Source organism: Hyalella azteca, unplaced genomic scaffold (assembly GCF_000764305.2).
Source record: "Hyalella azteca isolate HAZT.00-mixed unplaced genomic scaffold, Hazt_2.0.2 contig17687, whole genome shotgun sequence".
Lineage (NCBI taxonomy): Eukaryota > Metazoa > Arthropoda > Malacostraca > Amphipoda > Hyalellidae > Hyalella > Hyalella azteca.
The window spans coordinates 167,449-190,485 of NW_025947462.1; the positions used below are offsets into that span (position 1 = coordinate 167,449).

A 23,037-nucleotide genomic window follows, 5' to 3' on the forward strand; every position below is an offset into this window, starting at 1 on the left:
AGAAGTAGCCAAAGCCAATCATACAATTCGGCCAACATTCATGCAAAAGATGACAGTTTTATCATTTTCATTGGGAAAAAATTAGCAAGTTACTCTTGAACAGGAATAGATTATTGGTGATTTGGCTGACGCTTGAGGCTGGCTATAGGAGATATTTGGAGAGTAGCCTAAATATTGCTCGTAAAAAATATTTTAATGTGCGTTTGCGTGCTGCATAATAATAGTTTTGAGAAGAAATGATATGTGTTGTTAGAACTGTTTTATACAAAACACGAGTATATCAACTATGTTGTGAAAATATCTGTGAATTATATAATTGGAAAGTAGAATAAAATGCAACACTCGTGTACATACAAACTGAACAAAATTGTTAATATATCTAATAATCTATATTTTAATGAATGATAAACAATCTAAAATTTATCATAATAAATTTGAAAAAAAATTATTTTTAAAAGCAATATAATGCGAAACTCGTACGTTTAAAAAATAGATATTTCTTTTTTTTTCATGAAACAGGATCACCAATAAGCGAGAGCACTTAGAGCTAAATAGCTCAGGCTTTTAAATGCGAGGCAAGATTTATGCTGGTCGCGATTTACTTAAAGATAAGTTAGCTGTTATCAATGGCCAATGGCTATAGAACGTGCCCAGCGATCTAGCAAGCAAGTATGTCCCAACATATTGTGAATATCATCGTGCTTTGGTCATAAAGAGGATGACTGGATGACCTGGTAACATTATCAGTCTCGTGTAAAACACCTGGTGGTTTAGTTAGGTCTATTTCAGATTTAAAAGATTAGAGGTGTATTATTTTATGAAATTGCGTAAATATATACAACTTCCATAATCCAGTCTTATCTATTGGAGAACTGACATGAATAATGAATACTAGCATCGCTGCTGCCTCATCGCGACATCGCAGGTCCTAGAACTATGTTGAATAATCGGCGGCTAGCATACAGTTACGCATTAATTGCGCAAAACAAATTTCATTTCATTTTATATACTTAGAAAGCGTGTATGGTTTTTGCAATGGTTTACAATAAATATTTCTTCAAATAGTGTTGAGTGAATAGGTTTTAGCTGCTTGCGCGAGTAAGCAAAACCTGGAGCGAGTACAGCAGCAGCTGGAGCGAGTACAGCAGCAGCTGGGGCGAGTACAGCAGCAGCTGGAGCGAGTACAGCAGCAGCTGGAGCGAGTACAGCAGCAGCTGGGGCGAGTACAGCAGCAGCTGGAGCGAGTACAGCAGCAGCTGGGGCGAGTACAGCAGCAGCTGGGGCGAGTACAGCAGCAGCTGGGGCGAGTACAGCAGCAGCTGGACAGTTGCAGCCAGGTCGAGTGTTGTAGTACATGTACATAGTCCAGCACACAAGAAGGGGCGGTGGCTAAGTAACGGAACGTTGACTCCTAATACCGTCTCTAGGCTTGCGTATAGCGCTGAGAACCGCACCGAGATGTTGGCTTACGATAAATGAAGGTATAGGGGAGGTATAGCCTGGGCTCAATGTACTCTGTATTAACGTTCAGGCAATTCTTGCACAAAGTTTCAGTGAACTAACATTGTGAAACATCAGGAAATTGTCCCGTATTGTGGAGAGAACTTGAGTGATGAAAATATGTGAATTGAGAATGGTAAAAGAAACCGAATACGTACATTACAAGGCACTGTGCGTTACATTAAGCATCCAGAAATATTGTGTATTATAAATCTGCTACAATTTAATAGGTTTGGTTTGGGTTCAATTTCTAATCCCCAAATTTAAAAGGTTTGTTTAGGGGAAAGTCGTTGATGAGAACACGCTCCATGTAACCATGAGAAATAAACGACGTAAATATTTTTTTTAAAGATGTCAGCAAACAACTTTCAGCCAAATTTATCTCGAAGTCTTATTCGTCGAAGGCTAATAATAGGTAAGAGTGATAGATAAACGTTTTTTTCACGCCTAAAAAGCTAGGGAAACAAGGAATAAAGAGCGAGATGAGGCCAGGGAAAAATTATCGATGAGCCATGCTTTAAATTATTGGTTATCAGAGCGCGTCATTAAAATCTCTATGTTAGCTTCCGACTTCGCTGAAACGCAGCACATTTGATTAGAAAAAAATCAACCAAATCTTAGATACGTTTTTGCAGCTAAGTAAAATGTGTCTGATGTGTCAATCAATTGCCACGGAGAGAAAACAAATTGTGATCGTCACGTATTTTGACCAAATAAATTCAATTTTCATCGTAGACAGATATGTTTTGATAATCATGAATAAATTTAAAAAGCAACACGACTTAAATCATGCAATAAAGGGCAACTTTTTTGCTAATACTAAACCATTGAGTCTGATGATTGGCATACATATAGCTCATTACTGAGTCGGTGAAAATGTACATAATCAACTTGAATCCAAAACCAGACAATTGCAAATATATATCATTTATCTATGACCACCGTAGCACACGGCAAGAACGATTCGGAATGCAGTCTGGTCTGACGCCTGGAGAGTTGACGATAGCAAAGCCAGTGTCAACGCATCAACCGAATGATCGAGACGTCCGCTAGAAGTCCACATAATCTCAGAACAATTCAATAATAAAAACACAGCGGGAGGCAGTGCTCGTTTTTGTTACAAGTGAATGTCTTAATTTGGTCAGCTGGAGGCTCGAAGATGACATGCAAAGAGATCCTGGCGCACGCTGCAGTTTCCAGCAGGTATCGGTGCAAATGACGTGCTGGAAGACAATGAATGTTGTAGAAGATATGTCTTTAAATAACGAAGTTGCAATGCTATAAGTATCAACAGTCATCTGACGTTGAAATAATATTTATTAATCGCTGTTTCAACAAAATCAACTCATAATCAAATTGTTTCAACGACATTTGCCTGGAACGACAGTACAGGGAACCATGCATCTCAAATCCATAATAAGAGATAAGTAAACATTTTAAAAATTTGCTTGCAAAGTCAAGTCTAAACATATAGGGATTGAAAATTACACCTAATTATAAATTGGCAAGAGTTCACATTCTGAGCAGTGCATCGTAGTTGCAGAACAGATCTTTAATTACATTGTCGAGAACAACAAAACCCCAGCTCAATAGTGTTAAGTTGAAATGCAGAGTTACAGTGGTAGTGAGTTGAACAAAATTACAAGGCATCACTATGCTAGTAACACAGCATCAAGTCCTAACTATACATATTGCCGAGATGAAAGGCATTACTATACAAATAACAGCTACAAGTCCTTACTATACATATTACCGAGGTAAAAGGCCTAAATATACAAATAATATAGCTATAAGTCCTGACTAGATATTGAAGAGACATCCAAATAACCTTTCACTGAGCCTCATGACTCACACAAGTAAGTGCTACGAAGCCTCAACAACGGATTGTTCGTCGTGATGTGTTGAAATTCTGCCGAGTCACCTGACAAGGTTCCAACACAGCCCTCAATATTCAGTTGTCAGCTGCAAGACTCTTCGACTGTTTGGTTTGGCTCCTTCCTAAGCGGATTAATTTTGTCTTCCGTGAGCGGATTAATTAGCAACTAACGAGTATTGAGGAGCAAATAGGTGAAAGAAAGACTTAATCATGCCTAAGCAACTGTGAATTACACAAAAAAATTTTCTATAGGAAGGATTTGCTGCTGCTGCTGTTTCTAATTTTTTTTGTTCGAGCTAAAGTTATTTCAATTTTAATCACGGAAACTGAGATGTGGAAGATATTTTTGTCGAGTGTACAAAAACAACATAGGTAAACTATAGAATTGGTCCTTGCAATAATTTTTCTACTTCTATCAAAACACTTTACTTCCAAAAGAAAGTCGAATAGATAGAAAATAGAGGTTATACAAGTGTTTCACATGTCTAAGGAGCAGAGCGAGTTTGTTGTAACGTTTACTAAGAATTATTGAATTACTTAACAGTTTGAGAATAAATGAAAATTATACTTAAGGAAACTGTGCCTACAATTTCCTCACTTTGCATATAAGGAATAATGTCACAATTTTAAATTGTTGAATTTGTCAATCATTGCAATTGTAGAAAAATTTGATTCAGAAAACCAGTTAACATCCGATGTGCAATATCTTATATATATTGATATATTTCTCATCTCTTAAGGTAAAGGACATCAGAGAAGTTTTCTAATTTATTTATTAGTATCATTGAGTTATTATTTTTATTATTGAGAAAATAAGCGTGATGAGGGCATACCTATAATCGTCTCAGTTCGGAACTTTTCAATCGCAACGTATAAACGAGTACGTCTTTGCTATTCTACAGAGGAAAATAATTTAAAAAATAAGAGCTCACAAACAATGCTTAGATACATTGCAAAACGCATGGAAATTTTCATAAATTTCATAAGTACGATCAAAAAAAAATTTAATACCTACTAACATTTGCTTCTATCATATTTCTCGTTATAAAAATAGGCTTACAGGGAAGCTGCATACCTATATAGTTGAGAAATTTAACAGCCTTTGAGCTCCTTGAGCTCCATCACAAAAATAAAAGTTTTAGAATAAAACTGTACAACCAGCAACTTATGAAAAAACAGTACGAACTACACTTACAGAAATTTAAAACATTCTGGAAATTGAAAATACTGAAAATACACAGTTGATTGCAAAAATATACCCAGAAAACAGTACGATACAAACCATTTTCGAAAATGCAGTCATTTTCAAACTCGATTTTGCGCCAGAACAAATCACTTTTTCAGATATTTTCGGTAATCGAGTATAAGACTTTTTTGTGCAAGAAAAAAAAACGCTAACGCCAACCTGTAATTCCAGTTTCCAGGTGCCGGCAAGAATACAGTGCGATCGAGTAGCATGCATGCACCCAGTAAAAATATCATTTCTATTTATTTTATATTTTTATTGAAATTTTTTTACAAAATTATTATCTAGACAAAAAAATTTCTAATGCCCCGCAAGAAAGTATTTGAGATTTATTTACGCAATGGACATTTAAAATTCAGAACCAATATAATTGAAAACGCAAGTATAATTGAAAACGCCTACGAAACTTAAACTTTGGAACAATTGATTGTCGGCATAAGCAGCAGACTGCGGAGAACCGAATAACTAACTCTACACGCTACAACGATTTTATTTTAAAAAAATATATTTCTTCCAAATGATGAAATTGCTTGCGAAAAGCGCGCCACGGCAGCAAATGCGCGCTATGCTTCACAACCGACGTTCGAATGCTTACATACCAGAAAAATGTATGGGTCTCAAGGTACAAACAGTGACGCAATTTCTCCTCGTTTCATTGATGCGCTTTATAGCTGGGACCAAACTGGGTCAGAAATACCCACGCAAAGGCAAATAATTTCATCGCTATTAGGACAAAGTCTTACTCATTTATATGAGTGTACGCTGGAATGCAACGAAGGGTCCGCCCATGCCGACGGGGCTGCGCCAGCGCCGTACTCGCCTGACCTCCTCACACTTGCCTGTGTAATTGAATTGCGCTGTATCTAACAGTGCAATTCCAAGGAAAAATGAAAATTGTTCATTCTTCGATGGGTCACTATTTGAATTCATACTCAATCAGTTATTTCTTTGGAGGAAATTGAAGGTAAAGCTTAATTACAATATGAATAAATAAGTCTAACATTGCCGGTGCCGGATATGACATTTTCCGGACGTGCCATAGTGGCGCTGTGGACAACAGCAACACATAATGTGGGTCTACTCACGTGAGACGAGTCACCATGGCAACAGGCGACTCAATCACGTAAGACGAGCCACCATGGCAACAGACGACTCACTCACTTGAGACGAGTCACCATGGCACACCATGGCAACAGGCGACTCAATCACGTGAGACGAATCACCATGGCAACAGGCGACTCAATCACGTAAGACGAGCCACCATGGCAACAGGCGACTCAATCACGTGAGACGAGTCACCATGGCAACAGGCGATCACGTGAGACGAGTCACCATAGCAACGCCGCTAATTTGAAGAGTACGCAGAGGAAGGAAGGCGCATGCGCAGGAAATTGCTATGTAAGCGTCATGCTGGAGGCGCCTGAAGCAAGTGTCGTTGATTTAATAACAAAATGTACATGCAAGGCAAGTGAGGATATCCCGATGATGGCCCGGCCTGTGACTGATTCTTGTAATAGCCGTTGGCATGTCCAGGCATTGAGAAGGAAAATTAAAATAAATTATACTGAATTGAATTTCAGAACGAAAGTTGTTGGTAAGATAGCTTCAATATACGAGCCTTTACCTGCTTGCACTTCATACAAAATAACAAGTATCAGTCAATTATTACGTAATTATGTAATTAATTACGTGTGTAACGAGTTGTAATCTCCGTAAGCGGCACGCCATTATTGATTCAACGAAATATGATAAAAAGACTTAAATTACTGTCTTACAGCTTAAACAAGGTAAACCTAGTCGCTAATTTCAATTAAACCTTAAATAGCCTAATTCATTTGAACAATTCAATTAATTATAATCAACCATGATTATTAAGCAATCGTATCTTTTAAAAGAAACACATGTGAGTAACAACGACAGCTTCCATCTTTTTTGAGTGACGTTTTTAGAGTATAGAGTGTTCGAGACGGTTTATTCAGTCAGCTGACGGTCTATTCTATCAGCTGACGGTCTATTCCATCAGCTGACGGTCTATTCTATCAGCTGACGGTCTATTCTGTCAGCTGACGGTCTATTCTGTCAGCTGACGGTCTATTCTGTCAGCTGACGGTCTATCAGCTGACGGTCTATTCCTTCAGCTGGTGTATAAACCCTGAATAAAATGAGACTAAGACGCAGCCCAATAAGTGTGCAGACTGGAAGCATGCATCAAATCGAGCAAAGCTTCGCCGAAAAGTTAAATCAGATTATTCTATGAACTGAGCTTGCTAGAATGCACCCATTCAAGTGTTCCACAAGTGTGATCTTTAAAGTTCAGAGATGTTAGACAAAAATGAACATCGTGTCATCTCAAAAATGTGCAAGTTAATGTTCAAAATGTTAGTCTTTCATGCAGAGGAGCCCACAGTGAATATTTGCTTCAATGAAACACAACACAGTATCAAGGCAAATGAAAATGGTTAATGGAGTATGGGTAATATATGGTTATGGTTAATAGAAGATAAAATTTTTCTGACATGAAAGCAAAAATTAATTTCTTCATGATGGAAATCCTAGCGAAAGCGAGCACCAAGATTTCGTAACCTATCAACTTTGCAAAGAAAAATAAATAATTTCGTCCGATAAAATCGCTTGCTTGCGATTTTGAATTAAAATAAAAAATATGAAGTTTACACTAGTGCTAGCAATAAATGTGCATGTGATATGCTGATTTAATTTATTGCTGATATAGGCGGAGTTTTGAACGCTTATTCAATAAATAACATTAGAACTCGAATAAAATATGCGAAGGGAAGTCGCATAACTTACATGATTACATGATAAAAGTAACAAATTCTGTGATTAAACAACATAGAACAAATAAAATGCAACACAATTGTTCTAATGAAACCAATCACCAAGCCATCTTCTCTCGCAAACACATTGAATCAGGGCGATCAGCAAACAAAGCTTTTAAACACAGATATTAAGTGAAGCTTCATAGGAATTAAGCTGTCACTGAAGCTCATCAGTGCTGACTGACGAGCTCCAGTGTCCACTTGGTACATTGAATGCAACATATTAGCTATAGATGCAGCGTGCAAATATGGAAAAACTGATTGCAGACAAGCTGAGGCAGACCTTTTAAGGACGAGTCGTGCGCTCCGAGTTAGCAAAAAACAGTCGCTGAAGCAATAAAACATTACAAGAAATGTAAAAAACAACGGCTGTTGTATATCTGTTTAAGGAAACTTGCCGAATCATCAGCGAGAGATAATTCATGATTAATCTAATTTAGATCTTGAAAATGGACCTTCTTGGCTTTAATTAAGATACTATAAATGAACTAATGAAACATTGGCTTAATAATAAATTGGAATTAACTCATGCGTGTGACTATGTGTTGAATTGACACAAGCGTGCGATTGAGTATTGAATTGATCATAATTGTGATATTATGTTGAATTGATCATGCGTGCAATTGTATGCTGAATTATTGATGCGTGTGATTGAGTATTCAATTAATCATGCGCGTGATTGTATGTTTAATTGATCATGCGTGTGATTGTGTGTTGAATTGACCCAATCGTAAGGTCAACTGTTGAATTTACTTATTAGCTCATGCGAGTAACTACAACCCCTGGCAAAAATTATGGAATCACCGGCCTCGGAGGATGTTCATTCAGTTGTTCAACTTAGTAGAAAAAAGCAGATCACAGACATGACACAAAACTAAAGTCATTTCAAATGGCAACTTTCTGGCCTTAAGGAACACTATAAGAAATCAAGGAAAAAAATTTTGCAGTCAGCAACGGTTATTTTTTTAGACCAAGCAGAGGGAAAAATATGGAATCACTCGATTCTGAGGAAAAAATTATGGAATCACCCTATAAATTTTCAGCCCCAAAACTAACACCTGCATCAAGTTAGATCTGCTCGTTAGTCTGAATCTACAAAGGAGTGATCACACCTTGGAGAGCTGCTGCACCAAGTGGACTGGCATGAATCATGGCTCCAAAACGAGAGATGTCAATTGGAACAAAGGAGAGGATTATCTAACTCTTAAAAGAGGGTAAATCATCACGCAATGTTGCAAAAGATGTTGGTTGTTCACAGTCATCTGTGTGTAAAATCTGGACCAAATACAAACAATATGGGAAGGTTGTTAAAGACAAACATACTAGTAGACCAAGGAAGACATCAGAGCGTCAAGACAAAAAACTTAAAGCAATATGTCTCAAAAATCGAAAATGCACAACAAAACAAATGAGGAACGAATGGGAGGAAACTGGAATTAACGTCTGTGACCGAACTGTAAGAAACCGCCTAAAGGAAATGGGATTTACATACAGAAAAGCTAAACGAAAGCCATCATTATCACCAAAACAGATAAAAACAAGGTTACAATGGGCTAAGGAAAAGCAATCGTGGACTGTGGATGACTGGATGAAAGTCATATTCAGTGATGAATCTCGAATCTGCATTGGGCAAGGGGATGATGCTGGAACTTTTGTTTGGTGCTGTTCCAATGAGATTTATAAAGATGACTGCCTTAAGAGAACATGCAAATTTCCACAGTCATTGATGATATGGGGCTGCATGTCAGGTAATGGCACTGGGGAGATGGCTGTCATTACATCTTCAATAAATGCACAAGTTTACGTTGATATTTTACACACTTTTCTTATCCCACCAATTGAAAAGATTTTTGGGAATGATGAAATCATTTTTCAAGATGATAATGCATCTTGCCATAGAGCAAAAACTGTGAAAACATTCCTTGAAAAAAGACACATAAGATCAATGTCATGGCCTGCAAATAGTCCGGATCTTAATCCAATTGAAAATCTTTGGTGGAAGTTGAAGAAAATGGTCCATGACAAGGCTCCAACCTGCAAAGCTGATCTGGCAACAGCACTCAGAGAAAGTTGGAGGCAGATTGATGAAGAGTACTGTTTGTCACTCATTAAGTCCATGCCTCAGAGACTGCAAGCTGTTATAAAAGCCAGAGGTGGTGCTACAAAATACTAGAGATGTGTTGGAGCGTTTTTTTGTTTTTCATGATTCCATAATTTTTTCCTCAGAATTGAGTGATTCCATATTTTTTTCCCTCTGCTTGGTCTAAAAAAATAACCGTTACTGACTGCACAATTTTTTTTCTTGATTTCTTATAGTGTTCCTTAAGGCCAGAAAGTTGCCATTTGAAATGACTTTAGTTTTGTGTCATGTCTGTGATCTGCTTTTTTTCTACAAAGTTAAGCAACTGAATGAACATCCTCCGAGGCCGGTGATTCCATAATTTTTGCCCAGGGTTGTATGTTGCACAGGGCAGCTATCAACAAACCGACAATCGCACTGGATTTGTAAGCGATTCTTTAAATTATTTATTGAGGCAATGCTTCATCTCGTTCATTGCAGATACTCAGGAAAAGAGAGCAAAATTTCGACCCGTTGTCATGGAGGAATAAGATCAGGTGAAATGAATCTCAAAATGAATCTCATCAAGTGAATCGCGATCTGTGTCGCTAAAACCTAGAAGTTTCATCGCCAGGCGACAGCGAAATCACGAATGCGTTGTCAGCGGAGGGCTGGAACACAAGGTGATGAACGCAAGCGATTATCTGACCTCGTAATTACTGTATACTGAACGTTGATAGTTCGGTATAGTTTACGATAATAGTTTACGATGGAATGAACATCGATAGAATGAAATAATGAGTAAGTACATAACTTGCTGTAATTTGATGATTCAAATTTTAAACATAACATTGAAACCAATCTTAAACAAACTAATTTCTATAAACTAATCTGTGGAAACTAAAATTTTGTCTATAGTTTTACGATTTGAAACTACATTAACGCTAAAATGAGTAGATTGCCTTCGTCCATCGATTCAGTGCAGGTCAGACAAGGTAGCACCGAAACATCGATTGCCAGACATGATGAAACTAACATTCATGGAATATCCGCTAGAATCCTGCGCTGTCCTTCAAAAACTAAATCAAATTAAAATATTTAAAATAAAATTAAAATCCATCACTCTCTCCACAGGAGCAAAATAATGTAAGATTTCAAAGTGCCAGGTGATCATAGAAGTATCCTGTAGCTGACATAATATACGGATAATTGAGAACACAGTTGAAAGCTTTACTAGGCAAAAAATCTCAACAATTCGACTACTGAACAAAGAAGTATTTATGTAATTTCAGTTATTCATATTCAATTTGTTCATTTAGGTGTTAAGAACTGTCAAAACTATCCCATATTTTCGGACTGTATCAGCGTATATCTCGGCCAACTTATTTCGCCCACCATACGAAGAGGAGGTGATTTCTATTTGAATATAAGCACCCCTACTCTCGAGGCAATCGCACCGACGTAGCCTAAACGTACACAAATGGTTTTCTTTTAGAAACTGAGACGCAAGAGAAGCTCATCAGAGTTTGCGGTGCAAGACAGAGACGCAATAGAAGCTCATCAGAGTTTGCGGTGCAAGACAGAGACGCAAGAGAAGCTCATCAGAGTTTGCGGTGCAAGACAGAGACGCAAGAGAAGCTCATCAGAGTTTGCGGTGCAAGACAAAGACGCAAGAGAAGCTCATTAGAGTTTGTGGTGCAAGACAGAGACGCAAAAGAAGCTCACCAGAATTTGCGGTGCAAGACAAAGATGCAAGAGAAGCTCATCAGAGTTTGCGGTGTAAGACAGAGACGCAAGAGAAGCTCATCAGAGTTTGCGGTGCGAGACAGAGACGCAAAAGAAGCTCATCAGAGTTTGCGGTACAAGACAGAGACGCAAGAGAAGTTCATCAGAGATTGCGCTGTAAAACAGAGTTCGCAAAAGCTCATCAGAGTTTTAGAGACCACGCCTCTTGTTATAGCCCTCGAGAGCGCATTGAGTCCTTATAGACTTCGCTATGTTTAGCCCTGCAAGTTACAAGGCAGAAGTTTCTGTCTAAGCAATTATGGATTTAATCGGTACAGCGGCAGACGGCCACTGGGCATATGACGGTTGTGGACAGCGCTGTTTTTTAACCAACGCAGTCAATGGAGGCTTAAATGCTCGATTAGTGGAACGAGAAATGTAGCGTCGACTCTTCACTAAGGACTACAAGCGAATGCAAAAAATTATCCATAGAAGTTGAGGTATATAAAGAAAATTTACCAGCAAATAGACTACATCGTGATCTAATTTATCACAAATCATCGTAAGCTCGTACCAGCATAACCTACTTTTATTTTTTTTGCCCTCATTTACCTGAGAAATTTTACCTCAGAAATAATATCGAGCGCTGACTCCATGAAAGCTGTCAACCAATCTAATAACAATTTGATCGATCGAATTTTCAATATTACGATTTTTTTTCTCAGTGCTTAAATGAGAATGTGAAATATACAGGCTTCAGTTAAGAATTCACTAGAAAATTTACAACCGAGATCAAAGATCAATACAAGTTCTAATCGCATGTGTTCCTAGTTTTGTATTTGAACTTGACCTTGAATTGAGGTTTTCGAAAATGGAAACATTCTTCAGAAACGGTGTCATGGCTTGAAAATGTAATCGTGCTTATTTACTTAGGGCGTGACAAATTTGGATTGATGATATAAACTGATCAAATGGCAGTTCATCACTTGACGGAAATTTCCATACATTAGCGAATATGATGATGATGATAGAAAGTGATCAAATTTGCAGCGTAACATTCGACGAAATCTCTAAACATTATTGATGATGATGATAGAAAGTGATCAAATGGCAGCGTAACATTCGATGCCATTTCTAAACATTAGCAGAGTTGGCCTGGCATCTCGCGTCTGTGTTCGGGCAGAATCTCCAGCACAGGCCTTGTACGGCGCTCGTGTCGTCCAATATATTAGGAAGCTCAAACTTGCCAAGCTTAATTAATGACTTGAACAACGCAACGCGGAAGAACTTTCCGTAAACGCAATTAATTAGCCAAAGATCATTTTCTTAAAATACATCACTTCAACAGGAACAAGAATATTTGAATCATTCAGCACGAATGACCAACAGGGAGCTCTGTTGTTCAATAATTTCCATGGCTCGAGACTACCGGCAATATGCGAGCTTTACTTAGTTACTATATCAGAACGAACTAGTTCCCAATAGGATGGTTAATGTTTTAACAATTAAATATCACAATTGCATCCTGAATGAATTTCCAATTCCGAATATTTTAAATCTATTTCAATTTTTATTGTCATATTCGAATAAATAATACACAACAAAGGAGTGGCATTAACGCACAACCAATATGACAGAATGGCACTTTTGTCAATAGAATAATTATGACGATAATGGTTTATTACCATAAACAATTAAAAATATTGTTTTAGTTCAGTATCAAACTAATATTGGCAACAATGGTGGTTGTCTAAACCAACAACGTTTAGGCACATATCGGCACTTTTTTTTCTTGATTTCTCATCGTTGAGTTAAATTGAACAATCGCTTTCATTCCGCGGCCAAACTCATTAATTGCTAATCTGACCAAGACCGGAGTGCAGATCGGAACATATCAAGCTAGATTAAAGGATTGTCCTAGTGCGCAGGAACAGACCCTATAAGGCTGGGACCAGCTCCGTCACCTTCTGATACTGGTCCCAGAAAGGGACATATTCAGGGTCCGTCCTGGTACAGAGGGACAGACCCTGCACGGCTGATTGGTCCAGCCTCGTCACCTCCTGACATTGGTCCCAGACAGGGACACAGCAAACTCGATTGAAGCAATGTCCCGGTACGCAGGGACAGACCTAATAGGGTTGAGTCCATTCCCATCACCTTCTGACACTGGTCCCAGATAGGGACAAAGCGCGCTCGATTAAGGGACCGTCCCGGTACGCGGGAGCAGACCCTATAGGGCTGAGTCCAGCCCTGTCACCTCCTTAAACTGGTCCCTACGAATTGCTTCAGTTGCTCCTCACCAAACTAGGCCCCAACACACACACAACGACGACTAAATGTAAGCATAGATAATTACGTCGATAGGAAACGCAAATCAGGTGATCACCGATCACTAACGACGCCTAATATGGACAGCGGGGGCGTTTTACACAGGCATCCATCCTTCTATTCAACGCCATTCAATGTCGTCACTATAAAACAACATGGATTTTAGAGGCTTTTTGTATCGGCATCGCGCGCTAACAAGCGATTGTCCAGATAGTGGATCTCACAAGCATTCGAGGCAGCTCAAGCACCACGAATGCTTGGACGTGAATGACACGAGGCGACCGCTTGAGCTCAAATTAAATTAGTAAAAAGTTTGGCCAAAAAGCCTGAAACGATTATGGGAATACGATATTTAATAAAATGGTCATAATTGTTCAAAAGGAACTCGATAAAAATTCTGCATAACGAACGAGTAAAAAGTTTGAGTGTTAAGATAAATGCGATAATTTTATTATGAAGTAGCAGGTTAGCCCAGCGTTGCCCGGTTCCAGGTCCTGGTAATATACCGACACGATAAGTATCGTGGAAAACGTATACAATGTCTGCAAAGATAGAACAAAATCAAATTTTCTGTCAAAACATTAATCTTCTCTTAAATCATCAAGTTATTTTGCTGTATTGTAATCCATAGTTATCATATAAACATAAAGAACATAATGAGTAGGGAACAAATTTTTATAACATCCCGTATGGCTCCGGGCGCGTGGCAACCTAATTCTAACGAACCTCTTTTAGGAAAAGAGCAACCGATTTGTTCATCGTAAACTGGAAAAGCTGACAATTTTTCATTTGTTCACCCATTAGGGATTTTAGAATATTTTAATCTACTCAGGTAAACTCTGCATTTGAACAAGAAACATTAGGAAATAGGACGAAAGGAAATTTTAAAACAACATCACAGCCACTAAAGCCGTCTTGAACAATATGTTGTCGGCCTTCCATAGAAATGAACGAATTTATGATAAAAAAATCTGAACCATAATTTTCTAACGCGCTCGACATAGCTTTGGGTAAAAGAAACCTTTCAAATCGTAGTTTTGACCAGATTAGCATTGATTTTTATTGAGGAGCGACGAGTTAAGTGAATGTGCTGCATGGCGACTGAAGTGCCATTAACGGTAGAATTTTATTAACCGATTTATGCGGTGCATTAGAGACTCTGGAATAGGAAATATATTTCTCAAACGGGATCTCACTTCGAAGTTATTATAACCATGGTCCAATCAAAGGGAGGATCCTAGATCAGAAGCGAATACACCAAAAATTAACGTCCCCTTAACCCTCTGCCGCCATATGTTACTCTCCGGGAACCTAGCTTTCAACTTAAATTATACGTAAACTATTGAGTGTAGCAACCTGAGGACGTTCTACGCAACAGAGAACATTTTAAAGTTGTCATACGTGGCGGCAACCATCAGTGCAGGTCATTTTGCACTCACTAGAACGTATCATCTTTGGGAAGTAGGCGCGTGACAATATTGCTCCGGTTACTCGTGTGAGGCGTTAGAGGGTTAACATGCAGTAGCTTGAAACATTTTCGGAGCGACGACAACAGTGCCTCAGGTAAAAACAACATGGACGTTGAGAAAATAAAGGCTTTACTAAGAAGCCTTATACGTCGCAATCAAAGCACAGGAGCAATGGATAAAATAACTAAAGGAGATGAACATAAGTAGAATTGATTCGCTTCTGGTTTTCCAGCATATTATTCGTCATCATTAAAATTGAAATATTATTACGTATAACAATTATAGTGTTCCGTTCAGTATCCAAAGAGTTTAAAATGAATTGATGGAACAGCTGTAATTTTAGTTCACCTCAAAATAAAATGAATCATCAGGAGCTGAAAAAAAAATTCTTTTCACGCCACATAATTCCCATGTTGGAAGTGAGAAGAACCTCAGCCGACGAGCAGGTGTGTGTAGGGATAAGCACCAGCGCACCTTTGAAGTCAAGCTCCGGATTCATCGGCTTATCTTGAATAGTCGAGCCGTATTTGTGCGTCTGGGGTAAATGTTCAGAGATTATCGGTCATAACGTGGCGGTGGGGCCGGGGTAAATGTTCAGAGATTATCGGCCGTAACGTGGCGGTGCATGGGGCCGGAGTAAGCAGATCAGTGGGGCAAGATAAGGTGCCTCGCGGGTGGGCAAGCTCGCTACATCGGCAGGAGTCCTGGCCAAGAGTGTCGTCAAGGAGACGCTGTCGTCTTTATCTCTTGTCCGCACAATGCAGAGAGAAACGTCGGCCGAAACTGAGATTTCGCTTCAGTTCAAAATACTTACTGTCATGCGTTTTAAATGGATAAATCTAAAGCATCAGAGAAACACCATCTTTAGAGCTTCAACTTTAAATTCACTCAAATTTTTGGCGGAGAGGTTGCCAGACGACCGACAATAATACAATATTGCAGAATTGAATATATTCAAATTGAAGGTAAATACGATTAGAATAATTTAAACCTATAACCGGGTGCTTCACAAGTTCTGCTGTGATTAAAGCAGTTGAAAACTTAAGAATTCAATATTGTCGTAAGATAATTCAAGTTCATTCATCGAAAAACTGAACTTAGTAAGAAAATTTCAAGTTCGCGATCCTAAAAGAAGTTACCAAAATTTTTGACAACTTTTCTTGTTAGTTACTCTGCCTTCATAGTAATTGTGATCTTAGATCCACCTCATGCAGTCATGGTCGTATGAAATAATTCAACAAAATTCGTTTCAAATTTGAGCCGAAAAACTTGAATTTGCTTTCATATCTGGAATCGAAATTAACGAGAATCTGGTGAAACTTGATGCATTGTTTTTTGTAATAAGATAACATTCAGAATATATTGATGTAGCGCGAGTGAAATAGAAAATAATGAATGGTCACGCTGATCCAGGAGAGAAGTGTGGGCCTAAACATTTCGCCTGATACTTTAAAATCAAATACACACAAACATATGAGACTCGTAGCCACCGAGCCTTTCAACGGGATGGCCGATGCCATTTTTTTAACGGGATCGCCAAGCCTTATGTACAATGGGATCGGCGGAGCACGCACTGCACCAGAATGGACAATAAGCTTTTGGACAGGATGGTCAAGAATGGACAAGCTCTTGGACAGGATGGTCAAGAATGGACAAGCTTTTGGACAGGATGGTCAAGAATGGACAAGCTTTTGGACAGGATGGTCAAGAATGGACAAGCTCTTGGACAGGATGGTCAAGAATGGACAAGCTCTCTTGGGCAAGATGGTACAATGGGAATGGACAAGCTATTGGACAGGATGGTCAAGAATGGACAAGCTCTTGGACAGGATGGTCAAGAATAATGTTACCTACAATCTGATTCTGAAACTTAATTTTATTGCAATATTTTTCTGAGCATGAGTACAAATTACAACATAGTAAAATATTCATAATTTGTATTCGAGATTGCAATGTTCAGCAAGATTAGGTCGAGGACTACAAATGGCAAGAATCCAGAAAATTAGATATCGGTTACAGTCAAGGCTTCAATTGGGTTCGGCTGGGTTCATAAAGCTTCAATTGGGTTCAACAGATCCTAGTTTCGGTAACATCGCATTCTTCTTAACATCTCACTTTCTTTTTTCTTCTTCTTAATTAGCGTAATTATACTAAAATAGCGAACTGTGATTGTTGCTTCAGTTGTTTTAAAATATTAGAGGTGGAAATTTCAATGAACTTAATTTATTGTCTCTGAACAAAAATCAAATGCGGCATTACGAATAAGAAATGATAATTATTATAGAGCAAATTAGAGGATAACCACATTAATTAATATTAATGAGTTTCTATATAAAGCGGGTGTGTGGTCGCTGTAACGCTATCTCCGTTGTCAGTGTAAGAGTTCATGGAGTAGCCATCTTGATTATGTCTAACTTACTACTAAGTTCATGGGAAATCATTACCTTCAATCAATAAGTTCAAAGTATTTTTTTTCAATTTATCAGAAAAGTTGTACATAACTTCCTACCTAAATCAAGCACGCGTTTTTTCTGCCCATCTAGCTGCAATAAATTATTGGTAAAGCCGACAGTAACAAATGACTTTTATACTGCCAAGCGCTAAAGAAAACCACATTATTTATGATTTTAGTCTAAAATAACGGACAACAACAGTCATGACTGTTGGAAAGATCTTGATTGTGAGAAAGTCATTTCATATTTGTGGTGCATAGAAATTGTATCTAAAACTATTAGATAAAGTTATTTGTCCGCCCGAATAAATTGATCGTAATTGCAGCTACCATTTAATTGCTGTAAAAAATGTAATTAATGTGATTGAGAAATCACTAATACGGTTGGCAGGGAGAGTCATGGGCCATGTAAACACTCAATCGTTGCTGTATATGAAATAAATACTTTAACTCGTTCGATGCTCTAATAATCTATTGTCGGCATCTTCATTGACGATAAAATCTTGACCTCGATTGATGTTCTTTCAAACTAGAAATAGAAATAATCAAAATAATTCTGATCACGTCAAGATATTTCAGGTGTGATTCAAAAGACAGTTCAGGAAATTGGAGTCAATTGGATATTGTGAGAGAGTCGATGCGCATGAAGTATTTCCCAAATTTCGGTGGTCAAAACTGCCTTTGTTATTTGTAGGCGCCAAAAGGTGCGTCACGTAAGTAACTAAATAGACTGGATTTGAAATGCAGGTATCCTTGCGATGCTTAGTACTTTTTATCAGCTAATAAAATTTTATTTTTTAGCAGTAATTACATAGGATTCGGTCTAAGGGTAACGAGATAAAAAAAATCACGTATATCATAAATTGAGGAGAATTTCACTGCGTGTTTTGACGTAGAAATTTGTTATTGTTGAAACGATTTCATAGATCCTGATCGGAATTTATCTCCCAAAAATTTTACTGTAAGAAGCACCGACATCATTGCCTTTTCCTTTACCTGAGATTAGGTCAAGAATCGTCGAAAATGCCAAAAGGATCTTTGTGAAACTCCCTGTTATTTTAATCACATATAGTAGGGTTTCTCAATGATGTTTCTAAAAAACGTAACATGGTTAACTATTATGAGATAAACTAACAAAATACAGCGCTTAAAAACGCTAATTCATTCCAATCTTTTGTGTGTGAAGCAAGTCCTTCACAGCTCGCACCGTGTTGAAATTTTCACAGGTATTGTGGACAAAGAGAGGCGATAGCAGCGGCCCATGCATCAGGCATTTGACGTTTAAAAGAACGTCGTTTCAATGAAATGAACTCGTACAGGAGGCATTTGCCAACATGGGGCAACAGCCTACATTTGCCTACAGGGGGCACTAGCACCACCAGCTCCACCCGCAGCACCAGCACCACCACTCCACCAGCATCATCACCAGCAGCATCATCATCCCCAGCAGCACCAGCACCACCAATAACAGCATCACCAGCAACACCACCACCACCACCCTCACCAGCACCACCAATACCAACATCACCAGCAACAGCACCACCACCCTCACCAGCATCACCAACAGCATCACCAGCAACAGTACCACCACCACCCTCACCAGCATCACCAACAGCATCACCAACAGCATCACCAACAGCATCACCAACAGCATCACCAACAGCATCACCAGCAGCACCACCATCACCCTCACCAGCACCACCAATACCAGCATCACGAGCAACAGCACCACCACCACCCTCACCAGCACCACCAATACCAGCATCAGCATCACCCTCACCAGCAGCACCAGCACCGCCAAAACCAGCATCACCAGCAACAGCACCACCACCACCCTCACCAGCAGCAGCAGCAGCAGCACCACCACCCTCACCAGCAGCAGCAGCACCACCACCCTCACCAGCATCACCAACAGCACCAGCAGCAGCAGCTGATATGCCACGAGGCTAGTGACCGCAGCAGCGCGGCACAGAAATGTTCCTGTAAGAGGGGCGCCGCCCTCACCGTAAACAACAGCCTTATAAGGCGACAAAGTTCAGAGAAACGCAAGCCACCACAAACCCAGACAAGAGGGTTTTTTTTCTCGAGGAATACATGAACCGAGATAATCCCGTATACGGTCAACGTCTTCGCCATTTGAAATAATGAACTTTACATAGACCATCGAATTTTTCTCGTCAAATCAAAGGACAGTGTTTTCTTCCAAAAACTTCTGAAAATACATCTCAATATCGTAATAAAAATAGAGATAATTTTCCTATCCTGAATATATATCTAGACGCCGTCAGTTCTCGCTGGCATTTATACTCCTGAAATCAAAATATATACAACAGCACATGTAAAAAATTCCCGTACACACTATGGCATGATATAAAATATATGTTTTGTAATTCATAAATACAATGCTGAATAAAATAATGATTACAATACTCCCCTTAATGGTTACGTTACGGAAGCAATGAGGAGTATATACGGTAGCATTCGAGAGCCAAGAGCGTGCTATGACAGATCGAGCTACAAGCATCGAGCACATCATTATTGTTCTTTTGTGCATATCATTATTGATGGTTCGCACATCATTTCAGCTAGGTAACAGATAGTAGTTAATTGTACGTATATAATTATTAATGACTCATACATCATTAAGAATAGATAAAAAATTGTTTCATTAATTAGTTGACGATTGTAGTTTCATTTGATCAGACTTTCTTTTAATCCGACGGCGCTTCAAATGGGATGGATTTGCGAATTCAAAAATATTAGTCATTTTTCCTGGTAAAATTGTTGCAACGCTTGAATGCAACGCGGCTAATAGAACTTGTTTGAGTCACGGTCCGCTGAAAATGTCCCGGAGTGTAAAACTATTTTTTATATGAACACCCAATTTCAAGCAATAATTCATTGCTATAGATCGAATGTATGTAACATACTCGTATTTAATTTTAAAAAATATTAATGCGATGCAAATTGAGCTTATTGCTCGATAGCATATAAAATACCGGCAATGAGCGATCATATTAAAAGGCTGTAAAATGTATTGCTGGAGGTAACTTTGAGCGATTCTGTCATAATTTATTGGATCGTTTGAACTGGACTGACATCTTTCAAGTTCATTGGACTACGACAGACGAAATGTCGGTCGTAGACAAAGGGCAGAGCGACGAGCCTGCCATGATGACGCAGCGCAACTGGACTCGTGGAGCCGACGGCTTACGACTCCATATTTGGTCACAAGTTTGACTCGAATGAGCAAGAGCTACAGTCTGACTCAGCTTGTAATTCTGGGAATTATGATTACAAACATGGGAAAATTGTAAACTGATTTGATATATAAAAACTCACATGTCTGGGTATTGTTCGGTGAATTGAAAATATGGGTGTGGTGACATTCGAAAATTATTTGCAGAATTGCTGCTTTTCTTGAAAATTATACGAATATTTTAGAGTTCGCTTGACACCGCAAAACCAATGCTGCTTTGAGAGTGCAATTATGAAACCTTAGGTTCAATATAATAATATAACCTCAATATAAATTGATTACATCCATAAATAATGTTATAATGCTGACAAATTTATCTAAATTTCACAGAATAAGTAAACTTAGCGTTCACTCACCCATGTTGCTTGACTCTTGAAGACGCGAGGCAAGGTCGCAGGAGCTTCAGTTCTATCATGAGTCTTTGGCTGAGATTCTTCCTCGACTTCCCCAGCAAGTCTCAAGTCCCCAGCGGGAGTGCTTCTTCCTCCTGAGGATAAAGAAGTTCCTCGAGGCCACGTGAGCGTTGAGACGTCAGAGTCAGACGTGGCACAGGGGGTTTGTGTGTCGGGGGTCTCAGTTTTGACCCACTGTTGGTGGATGTCGTCTGGGTGCTGGAGCCAGAAGCCGCGACTGTGGGGAGTGCGAGGGCTTGTAGAGGAGCCGCGCACCTGTAACAAATCGCATACAAATTGCGTTTATAGAAATCCTTTACGTACACAAATTTCGTTTAACGAAATCCATTACGTAAAAATTTGCGAATCACAATCTGAGAAGAGATATCCAAACATAAACTCGGTATAATAGCTTTCATATATACGAGCACGTGCGGTTTATAGGTGTAAATAATGCTTCAAGTTTACACGAGTCGCAATAACCGCTGTATATAGTACGGTTAAAGATACACCAAAAAATAAAATTTCGAGAAAATTTTCCTTTCGCGATTATAAAATACATTTTGACATTTTGAATAACTAAATAAATGCGCTATTTTGTCAATTACTTGCCATTTTTCTACAATCCGATTTAGAACCCTGAATGTAATTATTTTATAAGGAATTATTTGGAGAATTCAGTATAAATACATAAAAAGACGCGGACGAAATTGTCCATATCTGTTAAGTTCGAATCACTTCAATACTATAAATAAAACACATTCACGTATGACCGAATAATTTCCAGACTGGGTTCACATGCATTCAAGAGTATCTTTAAAGAACAATTCATACTGGATAACAATACAGAAGGTTTTTTATTTAGTATTTAGGTAAATATAAGAGAGTAAAAATTATGCCAGATTAGGGATCAGCAGCCTTGAGATTGACAATAAACTGACGATCTATCAAACCAGGCCAGATCGTAACGACCAACTTAACGACAACTGCCCGTCTTACCTCATTAATGCTTCGCTTTATTGCTTAAAAATAAAAACACTAACCAAATGCCCTTCGACGAACACCTGACTTATGATGTGCCAAGGTTCTCTATAAATGTATCCCTTAACTTGTCAGAGAACGATCCATGAAACAATATAATAAATTAACAAATAATAATTCCACGAAGCGCACGCAATTTCGGTTAGGGATGGAAATTCCCCTAACTTGTAATGGAACGATCCATTAAACCATATAATAAAATAACACAAATAATAATTTCACGAAACGCACGCAATTTCGGTCAAGGATAAAAAAATCCCCTAACTTGTCAGGGAACGATCCATGAAACCATATAATAAATTAACAAATAGTAATTCCACGAAGCGCACGCAATTTCGGTCAGAATAAAAAATACCCTAACTTGTCATGAAACGATCCATTAAACCATACAAAAAAAAAACAAATAATAATTCCACGAAGCGCACGCAATTTTGAACAGTGTTAAAAATATGATGACGTGCGTCTAGGTCGAGTTTGAGTAGCACCGAAGCCACACACAGAAAAATGAATGGTTCACATTTTCCAATTAGTGACATACTTTCGAATCTATAGCACGAGCAGACTGAGTAGCACCGATACGTCCTATTTCTGGGCTAAACTGGGCCAGTATGACCCACACAAGTCAAAAAGATGCATTGATTTATGGACAAGGTCTCGCTGATTTTATGAGTGGTTCGCAGATGGCGTTGCAGGGAAGGTTTTTGGCACAAGCCTTGGCTCTGGCAACACAGGCCATGGCAGCTCTGCCAACTCTGCACCAACAACACAAACACTCAACACGTTCGTTTAAGTTCAGCCTAACATCTACATCTTATTATAGACCCAGTGAAACTTGCTAGTTTGCAGGGAACTT

General features: G+C 38.7%; 1 protein-coding gene across 3 annotated transcripts in view; it reads right to left on the reverse strand.

Annotated features, from left to right (window-relative positions):
* Positions 1-23,037, reverse strand: part of LOC108676824 (NAD(+) hydrolase sarm1) — a 93,042-nt gene that overhangs the window by 64,835 nt on the left and 5,170 nt on the right. For all 3 annotated transcript variants that reach the window (XM_018164964.2, XM_018164965.2, XM_018164966.2), the window contains exon 2: positions 21,108-21,419. In XM_018164964.2, the coding sequence (XP_018020453.1) occupies positions 21,108-21,419 (312 nt within the window). The remainder of the gene's footprint in view (positions 1-21,107; positions 21,420-23,037) is intronic.